This window comes from Monopterus albus, unplaced genomic scaffold (assembly GCF_001952655.1).
Source record: "Monopterus albus unplaced genomic scaffold, M_albus_1.0 scaffold222.1, whole genome shotgun sequence".
NCBI lineage: Eukaryota > Metazoa > Chordata > Actinopteri > Synbranchiformes > Synbranchidae > Monopterus > Monopterus albus.
In genome coordinates this window covers 590,783-606,173 of record NW_018128102.1, presented here as the reverse complement: position 1 = coordinate 606,173, position 15,391 = coordinate 590,783, and the positions used below count along the sequence as shown (strand labels likewise).

General features: G+C 42.6%; 1 protein-coding gene across 1 annotated transcript in view; it reads left to right on the top strand.

Annotated features, from left to right (window-relative positions):
• Positions 1-15,391, top strand: part of shroom4 (shroom family member 4) — a 52,400-nt gene that overhangs the window by 28,052 nt on the left and 8,957 nt on the right. Inside the window, exons 3-4 of the mRNA XM_020619532.1 lie at positions 8,998-9,174; positions 13,118-15,386. Coding sequence (XP_020475188.1) covers positions 8,998-9,174; positions 13,118-15,386 — 2,446 coding nt within the window. The remainder of the gene's footprint in view (positions 1-8,997; positions 9,175-13,117; positions 15,387-15,391) is intronic.

The window sequence follows — 15,391 nt, the reverse complement described above, 5'->3', positions numbered from 1 at the left end:
AATAGTTTTTCCTCTTTTCCTCTTTCTGTTTTTTAAGTCTGATTTTTGCCAATATATTTCTGGGAGAGGAAGAATGGGACTGCTTTGTTGGCTCGACCTGGAAATGTTTCTTTTATACTACTTCCTGTTTTCACAGACATTTGTTGAATCCAAAGGTACTGTGTGTGTGTGTGTGTGTGTGTACATGACAATTTTTTGCTCAGTACCATCGTTATGGGGACATTTTGGCTGGTTCTCACAAGCTCAAAGGGCTGTTTGAGGATTAAAGCTCGATTTTAGGGTTCAGGTTAGAATTAGATTAGGTCTTGTGATGGTTGGGGTGTGTGTGTGTGTGTGTGTGTGTGTGTGTGTGTGTGTTTCTCAGGGGGCATGGACAAGGCAGGAGGACATTCTTCAACTTCTGCATCACTTCCTGTTCTTTCCAAAGTTTCCCCTCCCTACTTCCTGTTCAGATTGGACTAAATGCGTTGGCGAATTTTGTGTGTATGTTTGTGTGAGAAGAAGCAGCTTTAATGGGAAGTGTACACAGACCGGTTTATTTACAGCTGCTGATGGAATAGGAAGCTGCTCTTTGATGCAGGTGTCCATGTCTGCAGTTATGTGCTGAGGATCATATGGTTTTTTTTCCAACAACCCCGACCTTTTCTCTCCGTTCAGTGATTTGTTTCATATTCAGTCTGTTAAGAATTTCCCAACCAAGACCTTAACTGACCACCAACTCACTGAAAAAGCGCAGCTGTTTTGTTTTTTGATATTAATCTTTTCTTCTCACTTGATTAAATTCAGGTGCAAATCAAAATGTCTGTTGGTAAAGAGGAAAAAACATCAGATTTCAGGGCAGCGAAGCAGGAAATATCCCACAGATTCAGGTGCAGACTGGACTTACGTGGCAGTGTGAAACACGCACTGTGGCGGGAGGAGTACATACAATATAGAAATGAAGATGATAATTACAAGAGAGGCTGATGTCATGTTTGATGGTTTTTGAGGGTTACCCGGCTAAACAGCTCTTTATGACAGAGCTCTTTCATCTGTGGCCTCTCTTTCATTTCTGGTGCACATTAACTAAACATTTATTTTTTCCAATGACAGGACAAGGGAGGAGGAAGAGGAGATGAAAGAATGGAAACAGGGAAAGCAGGCGGCAGAGAAAAGATAGGCTTTGTGTATTTAGCTGAAATAAAAATTTGACATGTTTGGACATCTTCCCCGCCTCAGACATGAGCAATCGTCTGTTCTCAGATTCACATTTAGTAACATATTAACATTGTACGGAGGGCACATGTATGGATGGGTGTTTACCGGATTTCAGAACTGGCTGTTCCATATTTGTCTTCCATTCAGATATTCTGCTTGACTCTCCTGCTGGAATCCGGTTCAGTTGTCAGGGATGTCTGGGGAGCGCCGGCTACTGCAGCAGCAGTGCTACTCAGTTTCACTGTTTGTTCGTTCTTACTCTTTTGAAACATTTGTTTTCATCTTTTCCTGGAGGTGTTTGGCCTCAGAGAAGAGCTGGACTGTCAGTCTACCATGTATCAGACTGTTAGGGGAAGGTCTGCAGGCTTGGACACACACAGTCTACATGCACACATTTATCTGGTTGTTTGGGATTTGACTGCAGACAGACAGATGGGCAAAATGTGCGCGCGCACACACACACACACACACACACACACACACACGCATACACATCCCGTTGTTTAGATTTTCATACCATAGGGTCCCTGGAGACCAGGGCAAGATGAAGATCTGCAGTGCCAAGAACCATGAAACACAATAGTCTGCCCCACATAACTCCTTCCCAAACTGAACAATAGACATTCCTGCCATTCCTCAAGGCCTCTTCCTTACACACACACACACACACACCACACAAAGACACACACAGACATACATACATCATTCTGGGTCTCATTAGAGCCCTGACTGTAAACAATTTTAGTGCGACACTGTTTATTCGACATTGTGTAGAGCAGTGTGTGTATTTCTGTGTTTCAGTCAGTGGGTTGCTCCCCTGCTGCAGCACATTAAATCAGCATGATCAGAAACAGCGGTGGCAGTAGCCTAGACAGTTGGCTGTTCATTAAGGTGGGAATAAAGGTGATTCACTTGAGTAGTCAGTAAATTCAGTAACTGCAGGCCTTGAGACAAACTGTGATATTTAGTCAAAAATAGACTTTGGGCAGGTCCAGAATCAGTGTTGACTCACTGAGTCGTGACCTAAAGAGTGAAACCCAAAGTAAATGGTGAAACTTCTCAAAATACTGGTTTGATTCCCAGATTGGCCTTTTATTGTTGTCAAGTTTCCATCTGTACTGTTTGCACATAATTGCATACTCACTGCTGAGTATTTACAGTCCATGGCTCCCACATAGCATATATTCTCTCTGCATTATCAAACACAGACTTATACTGTATATGAGAGTCCTAATGAAATGTGCCACAGAAGCAGATCTAAACGTAAACAGGAAGTTTTAAGGCCATTGTCAGGTGATGTGTTTGTGAACAGGAAGCCATGTGCTTGATGCAGATGATCTTTAAAGAGCTTGTCACAGCTAATCGGTTTATTAAATATCGTTCACACGGTTGTTTTGTTTAAGGTTAATTTCCTTCATTCCATTTCTTCTTCTTTGCTTGTAATTGATGCTGCAGCTGACTGATTGCTTTCCGCGCTCACACTTAAACTGACACTTGATGACAGCTTCTTTCAGTGCTCGTATTCAGCTGTGTATTCGGCTATATGGGCATTTAAAATGATCGATCACAGAGGAAGTTAAAGACAACAGAAGGCTGTCTGGCCGTTCTGTTCTGTCTCCTCCTGCTCTCTGTGGTCACCTACCATGAAATATTTTTCAGTGACACTCTGCTTCTGTTGTCTGATCACTTAATGACTATGCAGTGGTGATTTATTCGCCGCCTATATCCAGAACATGTTAACCAGTAGTGAAGTTGCTGCGCCGAGCAACATCGTCTGACAGCATCAAGCAAAAATCCATTTTAATGACAATATCTCTGCTGGGTATTCAGACATACTGATGTATAACACGAACCATCTCAGAGGAAGCCGGAGCTGACTAAATGTTGTCTTTACTGTCTCCCTGACCCTCACTGGGTCAGCTTACGTCATTGTTTGGAAGTGCTGTGTTTGTTCTTTACACACTGTGACACCAAGCCGGTGTTTTCAGATTCACACACTCTGGAGAGCCTTTGTGGGGAGAAAAACCCTGTTTTTTTTTTTCTGGACAGGGGGCTGAAACGCCGCGATGATGATGTTTACAAGGTTAACCTTCTTAATGCCGCTGCACTCTGACCTTCCACTTCCTCTCAGCACTTTCATATACTCCACTGTATGCATGCACTTTAACTCCTGTTTCATCTGCCCCTTCAACTGCTTTCACAGCTTCAGTTTCAAGGCAGCATATTTTCATTTTCTCTGGGACATTTTGACTCTTTTCATTTATGTAAACCACTCTGATGTGACTTAACTTCACTAATTGGTGTTTCAGTTTTTAAAATATCCCTGACAGCTGATGGAGTAAATAGCAATAGAGTGTAATTACAGACACACACACACACATACACACACAATCTTGGGGGGGGTCGAGTAGAAACAAACATTGTATTGTGCCACAGAGGCTAAAGTGGACTTCACCCTTCCTGCCATGGACTTCTGGTATGAGGCCAGTCTCACTGTACTGATTACCTGGTATGCAAAAAGTGTGTGTGTGTGTGTGTGTGTGTGTGTGTGTGTGTGTGTGTCAGCTTAACCAACAGTATGAGGCTACATGGATGTGTGTGTCTGAGCAGGACTAAATGCATGTCTACAAGTATGTTTATCTTTCAGAAATCTACGGTCAAGGGTGATGAGGTCCTGCAATGCAAACAAACAGGGGTCTGATTGCATGCAGGCACACACACCCTCTCTCGCTCTCTCTCACTCACACACACACACACACACATCGTCCCCCATTACGCAAACAAATAGGTCGTTATTGCAGGCAGACACAAAGAGACAGAAAGGAGGAGGTGAGGTTCTTCGGGCTTTCTAGCATAGTTAACCCTTCACCCTTTTGAAGGGAAGACAGGAGAATGTAAGGAATTTGCCCACATACATGTACATAACACACTCACACACACCTCTGAGGAGTCTGCAGGAGTTATGAGTCTCCAGGAAATTCTTTGTAGCCCACTGAGAGTGTCATGTCTGCAGTGATGTGGTTAGTTAAACTTCAACACAGCTAATGTTGGACACTCACACCTCTTGATGTTTGCTCTGGAAGGTTTGAGTCTGGTCATATTAATGAAGGCAATACTGGCACTGATGCAAGCTTACAATGAAACAGTGATGATCGTGTCAGGGAAAGGAACATGTCACACACAATTACATGTATCTTCTCACGAAACTCCATTTGAAAATAGTGAATCTGTAAAATTAAAGTATTATATATGAAATCCAAGCTGTTTTTAGCTTTGATAAAGCTTTAATTGTAATTAACTTCAGTACCTAACAATAGCACAGAGTGCAGTGGTCAAAAAAATACTTTGTGTTAATGAAATACATTTCAGCGATGAATATGATACAAGTCCAGTATTTTTGCCCCTCTGCTGTTCATCCATCACCTCTCCTCATTGTTTTTGTCTCTAATTATTCCTCAGACCTCCCATCCTCTCTTACATTCCCCTTCTTTCAACACATTTTGTTCTTCCTTGTCTCACTGCCAAAGTGAAAAAGCCCCCTTGTCTGTCCACCGGTCTCTGCTTTCTTTGCTCTTTTGATTTCTTCTTCGTGCTCTGCAAACACAGGTGCATGCCAACACACACGCACACAAGGAGGAAGTATCTCTGCATTTTCCCCCTGTCAAACAATAACAGTGTGGAACTCTGGGTATTATTTTAGTAGCCGTCCACCACTTTATCTGCTCTCCACAATGCTTCCTCTCTCACTGACTCACACATCCTGTCTGGGAGGGGGCGAGAGAGGCAGGGAAAGAATGAGAGAGGGAGAGGGGTGCGAGAGAGAGAGATGCAGAGCGCAGGAGGGAGAAACAGCCATGTTTTGTCTTCCATTTAGAGGAGCAGGGGAGAGAGGAAAAGGAGGGAGAGAGGATATGAGGATCATTGGTTGGTTTTTCTTGCTTGGTCAGAATGTGCCAGCTATTTCAGGTGGACGTCAGCGCTTGACCTGGACTACACTTTCGCCAAGTCCCGCACTTTATGGACACAACCCTGGCCTCAGTCGTCTTGAGGACAAAAGAAAAGAGTTGTGACATTTTCACGAGGTGGTGATTCTTCTCAGAAAAGTCGCAAGGGAGATTTAAAGAAGTTGTGTTGTCTGAGCATGTTTGAAGGCTCACCTTTGGATCTCGGGGATGCTGGGAGCTGACCTGGAGTCAGTTTGACAGCAGATGCTTCAGCTTGTGAAGTCTGGTAGGTCTGAAAGTTTCTCCTGTATTGACGTCTTTGTTGATGTCACAGATCAGTATAGGATTGTTAACATAAAACTCGTCTACTCAATTTACAGGACTTTCTTTTCTCATCTATATTTGAGGGAAAATATGGAGTTTGCATCTTCGTTGTTTGGCTCCTTGTGGAAACAACGGTATCCGCTGACCACATGGTGCACGCTTTCACCAACACTGATACACAAAACTAGTGAAGCTTGTCATTTTTATTTTCAATCATTTAACAATCTCTGGTCAATTTTGAGTCCTTCGTCCTCTCTCAAAATCATATACTGCACCAGTTTCATATCTGTCCAGATGTGTAGAGTCCCAGTCTATGTGTCTGACACCTGTCTGGCATTTGTTCCGTGCTCTACCTAGACTGTGTGTGTGACTCAGATTATGCGTGCTGGCTTTTGTGATATCAGTCAGCTGTTACAGTTTCTGACTTTTCTGAATTGAGTGGGACATTCCAGCAGGTCTCATTGAGGCCTGTTCAGAGCTGCGTGACATAGATTTCATAATTTCTTGGTCTTTGATTGCCGTCAAGTCTCATGAGATTTACTACCATCACAGTAACATCACACCAGTGGCTGATTCGGTCATTATCACGTCAACAATACACTATTATCTCTTGTATGCCTGCAAATTTTTCAAAAAACATATTTGCTTTGATCTCTCTCTGCGTGCTGTTGCCAGCTGGGACAAGTGAACAGTTGACAGTGGCCTTGGTAGGTGCTACTTTAGTCACTGAGGCCAAGAAGGAAGGTTTTGGCCAGTGCTTTGTGTGTTCCCTGTGTCCCGTTAATGAAAAGAACACAGACTTTATGGAGCTGAGGCTGAATGCAGCCCTTACAAAAAGCATTTAACGCTTTGGTCTCCAAGAAATAAACAGATTTTCGTGCTTAAGTTCTTGAGATAACTACAATATTCTCTGTTACACTCTAACTTGACCTACCAGTGATACAACCGCTCCCTTTTCAGCACAGTGCGAGTTCATGCCTGCACTTGAGGTTGAGTCAAAGTGGTGCAGCGGAGGAACGGTCTCTGTTACATCTTTCTTCTTAGACAGCATCCCTGATATTGAGCTGTTCACCTCCAAATTAATGCAGTCCACTAAGACTAATGCATGTTTTTGGTTGTTTGTAGGTTAAAAGGCGTCTGGATTAATACCAAACTAGGTTTTGACCTGTTAGTCGGACAAAAGCCACATAAACATATCACCTTGGGACCTCTTGAGAACTTGTGGTGTCTTTTTCCATTCTTTCTTTATTTTATTTAACATTTCATAGACTAGGCTGTTAATTGATAAATCATAAAGATAATGTTAAGCAATACAATAAATCTTAGTTGGAGCTGTAGACTTTGATGTGAGTTTTTACACCCTGTTCTTGAAGAATCTGTTTTTTTTACTGTTCCCTTGACAAACGTGATCACATACATGCACAAATCCAACTTTCCTTTTTTCAGATAGTGATCACATACATGCACAAATCCAACTGTTTCCTTTTTTCAATTAAAAACAACAAGCTTAAATGTTAGTGAACCACTAAAATGAACAGAGTAGTTTGTGAAAAGGTAAAAAGTGCTTATTCATAGAGAGGATGTCAGTGTTTTCCACTTTGATAAATCACATTTTCATCATACTTCTTTATTACATTCTGAGCTTGTCAGTGTTTTGCATTTTCCTTTCCTTTATCTCGGATTCTGTTTCAATCTGGCTTTGTCATCAAAACCTTTTCACAGCCATCAATCTCTAGTGGTATTTTGACTGGTTGAGTTTGGATAGTTCCCACACACTTTCATGCACACACACACACACATAGGGGCATAGATGCACATGCGCTGGCTCTACATAAACTTTCTCAGAGTATAATTTAAGGACATTGTCAGCACAGTTGAACAATCACTGGGCTCAGATAGAAATCCTTCTTAAGGAGCCAGTACCAGGAAACAAGAGTGTTGATTTTGGAAATGGTTCTCTTGCTCTTGCTTTATCATAAACAATAATAATCAGAAATGGTCCTTTCCTTTCCCCTCACCATGCCAGGATCCACATTCCACTTCCAAAGTTGTACCTCCAAGTGTTTTGGTCTGAAAAACCCAGAGTTGGCTCATTTTACATTGTTGTACTTTCAGTTTTAGGAGCTTAAAGAATAAAGCCACCCATTTCCTCTATTAACAGTATTTTCAACACTCCCCATACAGAGACAAAACCCAACAATTTAATGCTTCTACTCGTGGTTAATATCTGTCAGTCCTGGATTAGCTTAATCGTCTGTGCCATAGACCTTTGTTGTTGTTCAAAACCAGTTAAAAACACACTGCAGCACTGGGTGATACGTTCTGTTCTTTCAAGACAAGTTCATGTCAAGTACAAATCTTTTTGTTTCAAGCTCAAGTCAACAGCTATGGCAGTTTTCATGGTCTGTATGAAACCATTTCCATCCAGCAAATGTATTCCCAACGGCATGTCTGAAAGATAGGATTACCCACACAAAGGTCAGTTCAGACTCCAAGACACATAAATTTATAGTGGGCTGTTGTTTCTCTCTTTATGTTCTTGTTTCTAGCGTGTTTTTTATTTTTTCCTGGCTCTCAAACACTCTGTCTCCTTGTCTGTCTTGCACACACACACACACACACTATCTGCAGGGGGTTGAGTTGAATCTGGCTAGCATATGGGATTGGAAAGTCCGTATAAGAGAATTAGTGAATATTGGGGGATACGCTGGAATGTCTGGCTTCAGATCAAACCGGAGAACTTATTGTACATGTTGAGTTTTTAATGGCAGTCCAAACTCGAAACAACATGTTAGGAAGCTGTTTGGGTTGGCAGCGTACTGCTACAGAAAGTTTTATGTCAACCCTGAGCAAATCATCATATTAAAAACTAATTGCTGTAATTAAACGCAGTGCAGCCATATTCATGAGTATATCCGGGTTAATGACCCCGGAATAACAAACACTACAGATGTAATAAAGATTAAGTTATCCAAGTCACCTCACAGTGTGCTCAGAAGCACGTTTGGACACTTTACAAACAAAACGTAAAGCCCATGCAACAACATCAGCAGCAACTTTCACACACATGTTCACATTCCTTCAGCTTGAATACTATCTGAAATGAATAGCTAAACAGCTTGTGGGTTTATTTTGAGTTTTTAGGAACAGATTTTGTAACATACGATAATTTGGATTAAAGACAGCACAGTCTGATTTCACTCTGTCAGTCAAAAGTTCACTTTTTACAACACTCTGCTAATTTAAACAAAGGTCTAGTGGAAAGAACAGTTTGTAGTAATTACATGCTATGCCCCGCTTGTACACCCCCTGAAGAGCATTTTAGCAAGTTGGGAGTGTAAACAGTCGTCACAAGACGTTTACAGTTTAATGTATTATAGCAGGAGGTGTAAAGGGCCTTTGGTCAGTTTGTTTTAAACTGAGCTTGAAAGGTGAATTTCCGCTGAATGATGTGTGAGCAGCTCCGTATCCACCACGCTGTTTCTCTGCTGGCGTTGATTCTCACCTGCGTTTCTTCCTGTCGTCTCCACAGGCGCAGCGTTCCTCTCATCAGGCCTCACTCCTGGCACCTGGCAAAGCTATCGGAGCCGCCCTTCCCTCCCCCTCCCCCTCCTCCGGACTCCCCTCCTCTCCCCCCTCCTCCGCCTCAGCCTGCCATGCAGCTCCACCCCGGCCCCTACACATTACCCTGGCACACAACCGACAACAGGTGAGATGACATCACTTCTTTCATCGAGTTATTAGGCCAATTTCAGCTTTAGCAACCCTTGTGTCAATTATGTGGGCAATTTACAAGTGAAAGCCAAAAAAAAAAATTCAGTTTGCCCTCATACAAATTAAACGTAACCAAAAACATTCTCACAACTGTCTAAAAGTAGGAAATGTTTGGCATTGCTGCTTGAGAAATTTATCCTGAGCAAATAGTTTCAGTATGATCATGTTGCATTTTTCTATTACTGTCATAGAATTAGGACAAAAGAATGATGCATCCAGTCAGGTTAAATTAAAAGGAGCCTTGTAGGTACAGTAGCCTTTGTTTTAGTATGAGCTCACAAACTGTAATCGTTTAGAGGGAAATTTTTTTGTGTATATTGACTCACAATAAAAATAGCCATTTCCATCTGTTTATCAGCCTCATGGTACGTCAGTAGCTTTGGATAAGAATCGGTGATACAATCTACCACTATTAGATTTAATAGTAGCATGTGGATTAAACAGCAGTGTGTCTGTGTGTGGGTCTATTATTCCCTGCCTGATCTCATCATACACAAACACACACATACAATAAACCATCTGATGAGGAGGCAGCTCCCGGCATAACTCTGGACAGTGGCATGTGACTCCCAGAACATGTGGACAAAGAGAGGAAGACATTCAAAAGGCTGTGTTTGTATGAAGGCCAGAGACATTTTGTGTAGTATCTGTGTGTGTGATTGTTTCTACTCGACGCAAGTGTGTGTGTGTGTGTGTGTGTGTGTGTTTATGTAAGCAGTAGGACAAAACATGAGTTTTCAGTTTCACCCTTACTCACACAGCAACTATCAGCTGACAAAATGTGTTTATATTCATTTTCACACTGAGAATTAATCCAGTCAGTCTGAGCGAACATCATCACTCATGCTCACATGTTCCACATTGCCATCTGATTGCGCAGGAGTGACTAGTGTTTCCCGTCCCTCTCCCGTCTCATTTCCTCTCTGCTTCTTTGCGTCACCCGGGTCAAATGTGTACAGCAGCGCCTTCTTTCTCATTCATGGCTCGCTTCCTTTGCAGATGATTTTCTCAGGCCAATAGTGAAACATTTCCCACTAGTCAGAATATAATCTGTCTCTTTTATGAGTAGTATCCTAGTACCATTCCAGTATTTTTGCAGGTTTTTAAGAACATTTTCAAATGAATGCTGAACAACTACAGTGACGTTTTTAATGTATTTGGCCTACCATTCACTGAACACCATTCATTTCTTCATGCCAAGAACTGCTTAGCCTTAGATAATTAGCCTGTGATCATTTCAACAAATGAAACCTACAGTATTTAGGAATATACCTTTAGAATAATGTAAACTATAATAACAATGATCTTAAAACTGCCTTTTGAGACAGATCTCCTTAATTCTGTCAGGGTTTAAGGTTCAGTTAACTGTATATGAACTGCTGAAGATGGCAATGTGACTTGCTTGAAGGTTCTCTCATTACATTTAGTTGCATTTAATTACAACTGGTGATTTATATGTGTATATATTTTAGGTGATTTAGCTTCAGGATGGGCAAAGGCCAAAAATAACAAACAAAGATCTAACTAACAAACAAAAAGGAGATATTAGCTAACCAGACAAAGAAACAACAACAATTTACCTCCCTGCCTAAAAGAAACAAGAGAAATCAATTACAAAAAAAGGCTGCCCCTCCACACACACACCCATGAATATGCACTCCTTAATTCCACATTGGAGGACAAGATCTGAAGCGTTCGCTCCTGGCCAGCTGTCTTCCTCCTTCAGATGTCCTCCAGATGGCCAATTGGTGATAAGTGAGCACAGGTGGAACCAATCCTTGGCGCGCAACGATCCCCACCTATTTACATACACCCTCATCCAGCCAGCAGTCATCTCTCACACATTCACACCAAGGGAGAAACACCATATGCAACCAGACAGAGCAAACGTACAACACAACAATCGTAACAACCTGTATAATTCTTTAAACGCATCACACTTACCACTGGTCAGTAGACCTGAAGAAGCTTGTCAGATGAGAGGTGAAACATCTTAAAGAACATCAAGCATGTCCAGTTGCCAGCTTTAGTGCTTCCTGGATCAATGAGAATCTCCACAGATAATTGGCTAATTGATTCTATAATATTGTACTGAAATGATTGGAAACCAATGACTGCCAAACAAGCATCGATTCCAAAATAAGTGTTATATAAAGTATATATGATTTGTAATAAGTGGGCTAAAACATGCTCCCTCCTATAGAGAATTTTGTAGGTTTTATTTATTTTGAGCCCAGTGGGAAGAGCATGAAAAAGCAAATGACTTACACAAATTCTGCAGACTGACAAGACATCATTAGATGTATTTGCATAAGAGTAAGTGGTGGTAATATGCTTTAGAAGAGAAACAAAACCGAATGGTTTTTAGATCTTCTCCATAAACTGTAACCCATACATACCACAGGAAGAGCCTGGAGATAGTCTGCTGGTTGCTTCCCCATATTGGTTTGAGATCAAAGCCCTTTAGAAATGCATCTTGCCGGCAAACCCCTCCTGTGTCTCCTTGGCTGCTTTCCCTGTTTTGAACGAGACACAAATGAAATACAAAGGGTGAGTGACCACTCCTTCCTCTTTATAGGAAAAAAGAAATACCACAATAAAATGTCTGCAGATTTTTTGTTAGGGACCACAGGTTAGATTTAGACTAAGCATAAGAACATCAGGTGATCCTTCCCCTCCAGAGCTGATATCGATAGCCAGTATGTGTAAAATGTGTTTGTCTCTCCAGATTCCCCAAGCTCTCATTTTACTGAAAAGAACTCCTGCCATTTTGTCTTATGTGGTTTCTGCAAGAAGTTGGGATTGTTGGGAAATGCTTTTTATTATTACATGTCTGCCATCTGTTGCTCTTGTTTAGTTTTCTTTTTTTTCATGTTTTGCGGTTTTAGCGGAGTTTGCTGTTCTCTGAATCAAGATCAAAATGGTAGTACAGGGTGGTGTACAGTATGCATATACATACAGATTGTTAAGACCTCTGATTTGTGATTTGTGTTTATTGGCTATATGGATTAAATAGACTTAACATCGCTTGAGAACTACTGTATTTTCCTAGTACTTGTTATGACTGAGTAAAAATATGAGTGGGCTTTTCTGTAAACATCCTGTCATTTAATCGCTGCAAAGCTTAACTGACCTATCCAGGAAAAGGAAACATATTTGTTTCCATTTTATGCTGTGTCAATCAACTGTTTCACAAAATGATGTTATCATTAAATCAATGTAAAGGAGAAAGGACAGGAGGAGTCCACAAGAGGAAGAATGGAATGAAATATGAAGAAGGAAGAGGATGAGAGGAATCAAGGGATGATTTAGAGATTTTGACTCCTGGCATTCAGTTGATGAGGAGGAAATCCTTCATTGCCCAAAGAGGCTTCCTCTGAGGGGCTTTAAAAACACATGGGGCTGCTTGGGATCCTCGTCTTAGCCCTGATAGAAAACAGATTCCCCAGCTCTCCATTTCAAACATTGTATTGCAGAACAATATACTGTATATGTCTAAGAAGCAAATCACAGCTTGCCACTTGGAAATTAAAGATAGCTTTTTGTATTTAGTTTCTAAAAGTGTTAACCGTTTTGTCAGTCAAAGAATAAAATCCTACAGCTCAGAAATAAAGCACAGGAGTTTAGCTTTGGGGGCATTAAACTTTGATTAAATGGCATCCTTTTTTAAAGTCTTTTCTAAAGTTTTGTAAGAACAGTTTGGACTTTTCAGTTATTAGGTAAAATGTCAGAGAAAAATGACAAATGCCCATTACAGGTTCCCAGCGATCATAGTGCCGTTAGTTTATTTATTTTAATTAAAGAACTGTCCCCCAAAGGCATAGTTGGTGTCTTCATCTGAAACTCTTAAGTTGATCTTTGTCTCCTTCTCTCTGCAGTGACTTGTCCATGCAGTGGGGTCAGCTGTCAAGACCTTACTCCTCCACTGACCAAAGCAGTTCCCTAGGTTCCATGGAGAGCCTGGACACACCGACACCTACCACGCAGCCGTACTCCGACTCCCAGAATTCACCTGTCGACCCCACCCTCTTTAACAACAAGAGAGACTCTGCCTACAGCTCCTTTTCTGCCAGCTCAAACACGTCTGACTACGCAACAGTGCCGCCACGGCCTGGCGAAACCTGCTCGATGGATAACCTCCTCCAGAGCCTTGGCCCAGCTTGTCAAGCCTACCCTGGTGGCGATACCTCATCTCTACGGAGTTCATCTGGCGAGGTCCGAGATGGGGCGCAGCTTATTGTACACAAATCCAGGTCGCTGACTAGGCCGAGACCGAAGCCTGTTGAGGTAAAAGAGAGGCCTTCTTCCTGCTGTTATGAGGAGGAGCGGAGGGGAGGAGACTTTGAGATTGTAAGAAATGGAGTAGGAGGAACACAGAGAAAGATGAACCCTCCTCAACCTCCAACCAGGAAGGATAGTTTTAGGGCAACCCGGAGTTGCCCCAGTACTGTCAACACGCGTTGCTCTTCTGCTCCTGTTGATATTTCCGGTGTTTCTTCTAACTGTGATGAAAATAAGCCCTCTCTAAATGTGGAATCAGGAATTCACAATGGCTTCTCTACACCAGAGAGAGCTGACACAACTGGGAATTTCAAAGAGGGTACCTTAGACTCACACTGTATCCAAAGACAGACTAAAGATACTGAAAGAAATATCAGATGTGACACTAGTGCTAATAAAGACTGCAATTCAGAACCCAATTCAGATCCCCTTTCTGACCAGGTGACAGCCTCTCTTGTCCCCATCACCTCTTCTCATCCTGACTTCCTGCCTGCAGAATTCTCCACAGAGGTTCAAGGGCTGCCTCATACACATTCCCAGACCCAGCACTCTTCTACAGGGCTGCACCGTCACAGCGCTCCAGAGAAGCTTCTTGCAGGACAATTTCAGTTACTGCAGTTTAACAGTGACAGCTCTTCATTGGAACCTTGCCATCTTTCAAACCCTCCTGATTCTTCCTTCTCCACTTGTAGCAACCAGCTGTCCCATTCATCACTGCAGCCTGCGAGGAAAGATCAAAATGATTCTCACAACCAAATGTATTCCCCATCAAACAAACTGGGAGGCAGCTTTTGCTCAACCTCAGGATCTGTGTTCCTGGAAGGGGATGGTGATGATGGAAATTCAAGTGAGAGACACGAAGGGGTGGGTGTAAATGGTCGGTCACTCTCTCCAATTCGGCATCACCGCCACTGGGGCCGCTCTGCGAGTGTACCAGAAGACCCCACTGGATCATCAACCCAGGTAAGGTTGAGCTCTAATCAGATACAGGACAGAGATTTTGAACCTCTTAGTGCTGCTTCCAGTATGGATACTTTGGTGGAGGAGCAGAGAGCAGCGGACAGAGATAAAAGTGGAGGGAAAATAGTGGAGGATGTAGAAGGAGATGCAGGCACGAAGAAGTCACCCTCATCCAGGAACCACAGACGGAACCGTCGTCGCAGCGAGCGATTTGCTACCAATCTTCGCAATGAGATCCAGAGGAAAAAGGCCCAGCTTCAGAGGAGTCACGGCCCCGGGGGGTTGCTGTGTAGTGGAGAAACTGTCCAGGAGGAGGAAGGTCCAGACTTCTGTGAGGAGGGGCCTAATTCCAACCTGCCGCTCCAGGAAAGGAGTACCAAAGTTGCATTTGCCTCACCTGTAAGTTCCCAAGATTTCCAGACCACAGCACCATTGGAGAAGTTAAACACCTCAAGTGAATCAAACCATGTTGGTTTGGACACTCAGCCTCAATCAACAGTGTACACTGAAAACACTAACCTGTCCAGGTCCATTCAGATTCTGGACCCAGGCATGCCCGCTTTTGGTGTCGGTATTCGAGTTGTGGAGGAACCAGCTCCTGCTGGAAAAGCCCGCCGCTGGCGCTGGACTCCTGAACATAAACTCCAACCAGAATCTGGAGCAGACCAACAGTTCAGAGTCTTGGGTGAGAAGGTGTTAGGCGTCACAGGGTCACGACATGGGGTTTGTGCCTTCACCTCTTCATCCACCTCTTCTTGCAGTTGCTCTTCTTCATTTTCTCGGACGGAGGAGTCTGATATTCTTCCATTTGCAGATAGGATGAAGTTTTTTGAGGAGACAAGCAAGGGCATGTCTGGGACAAATGTTTCAAGCCTGTCAAGCCGCAGGCAGAAGAAACACCCGAATCATTC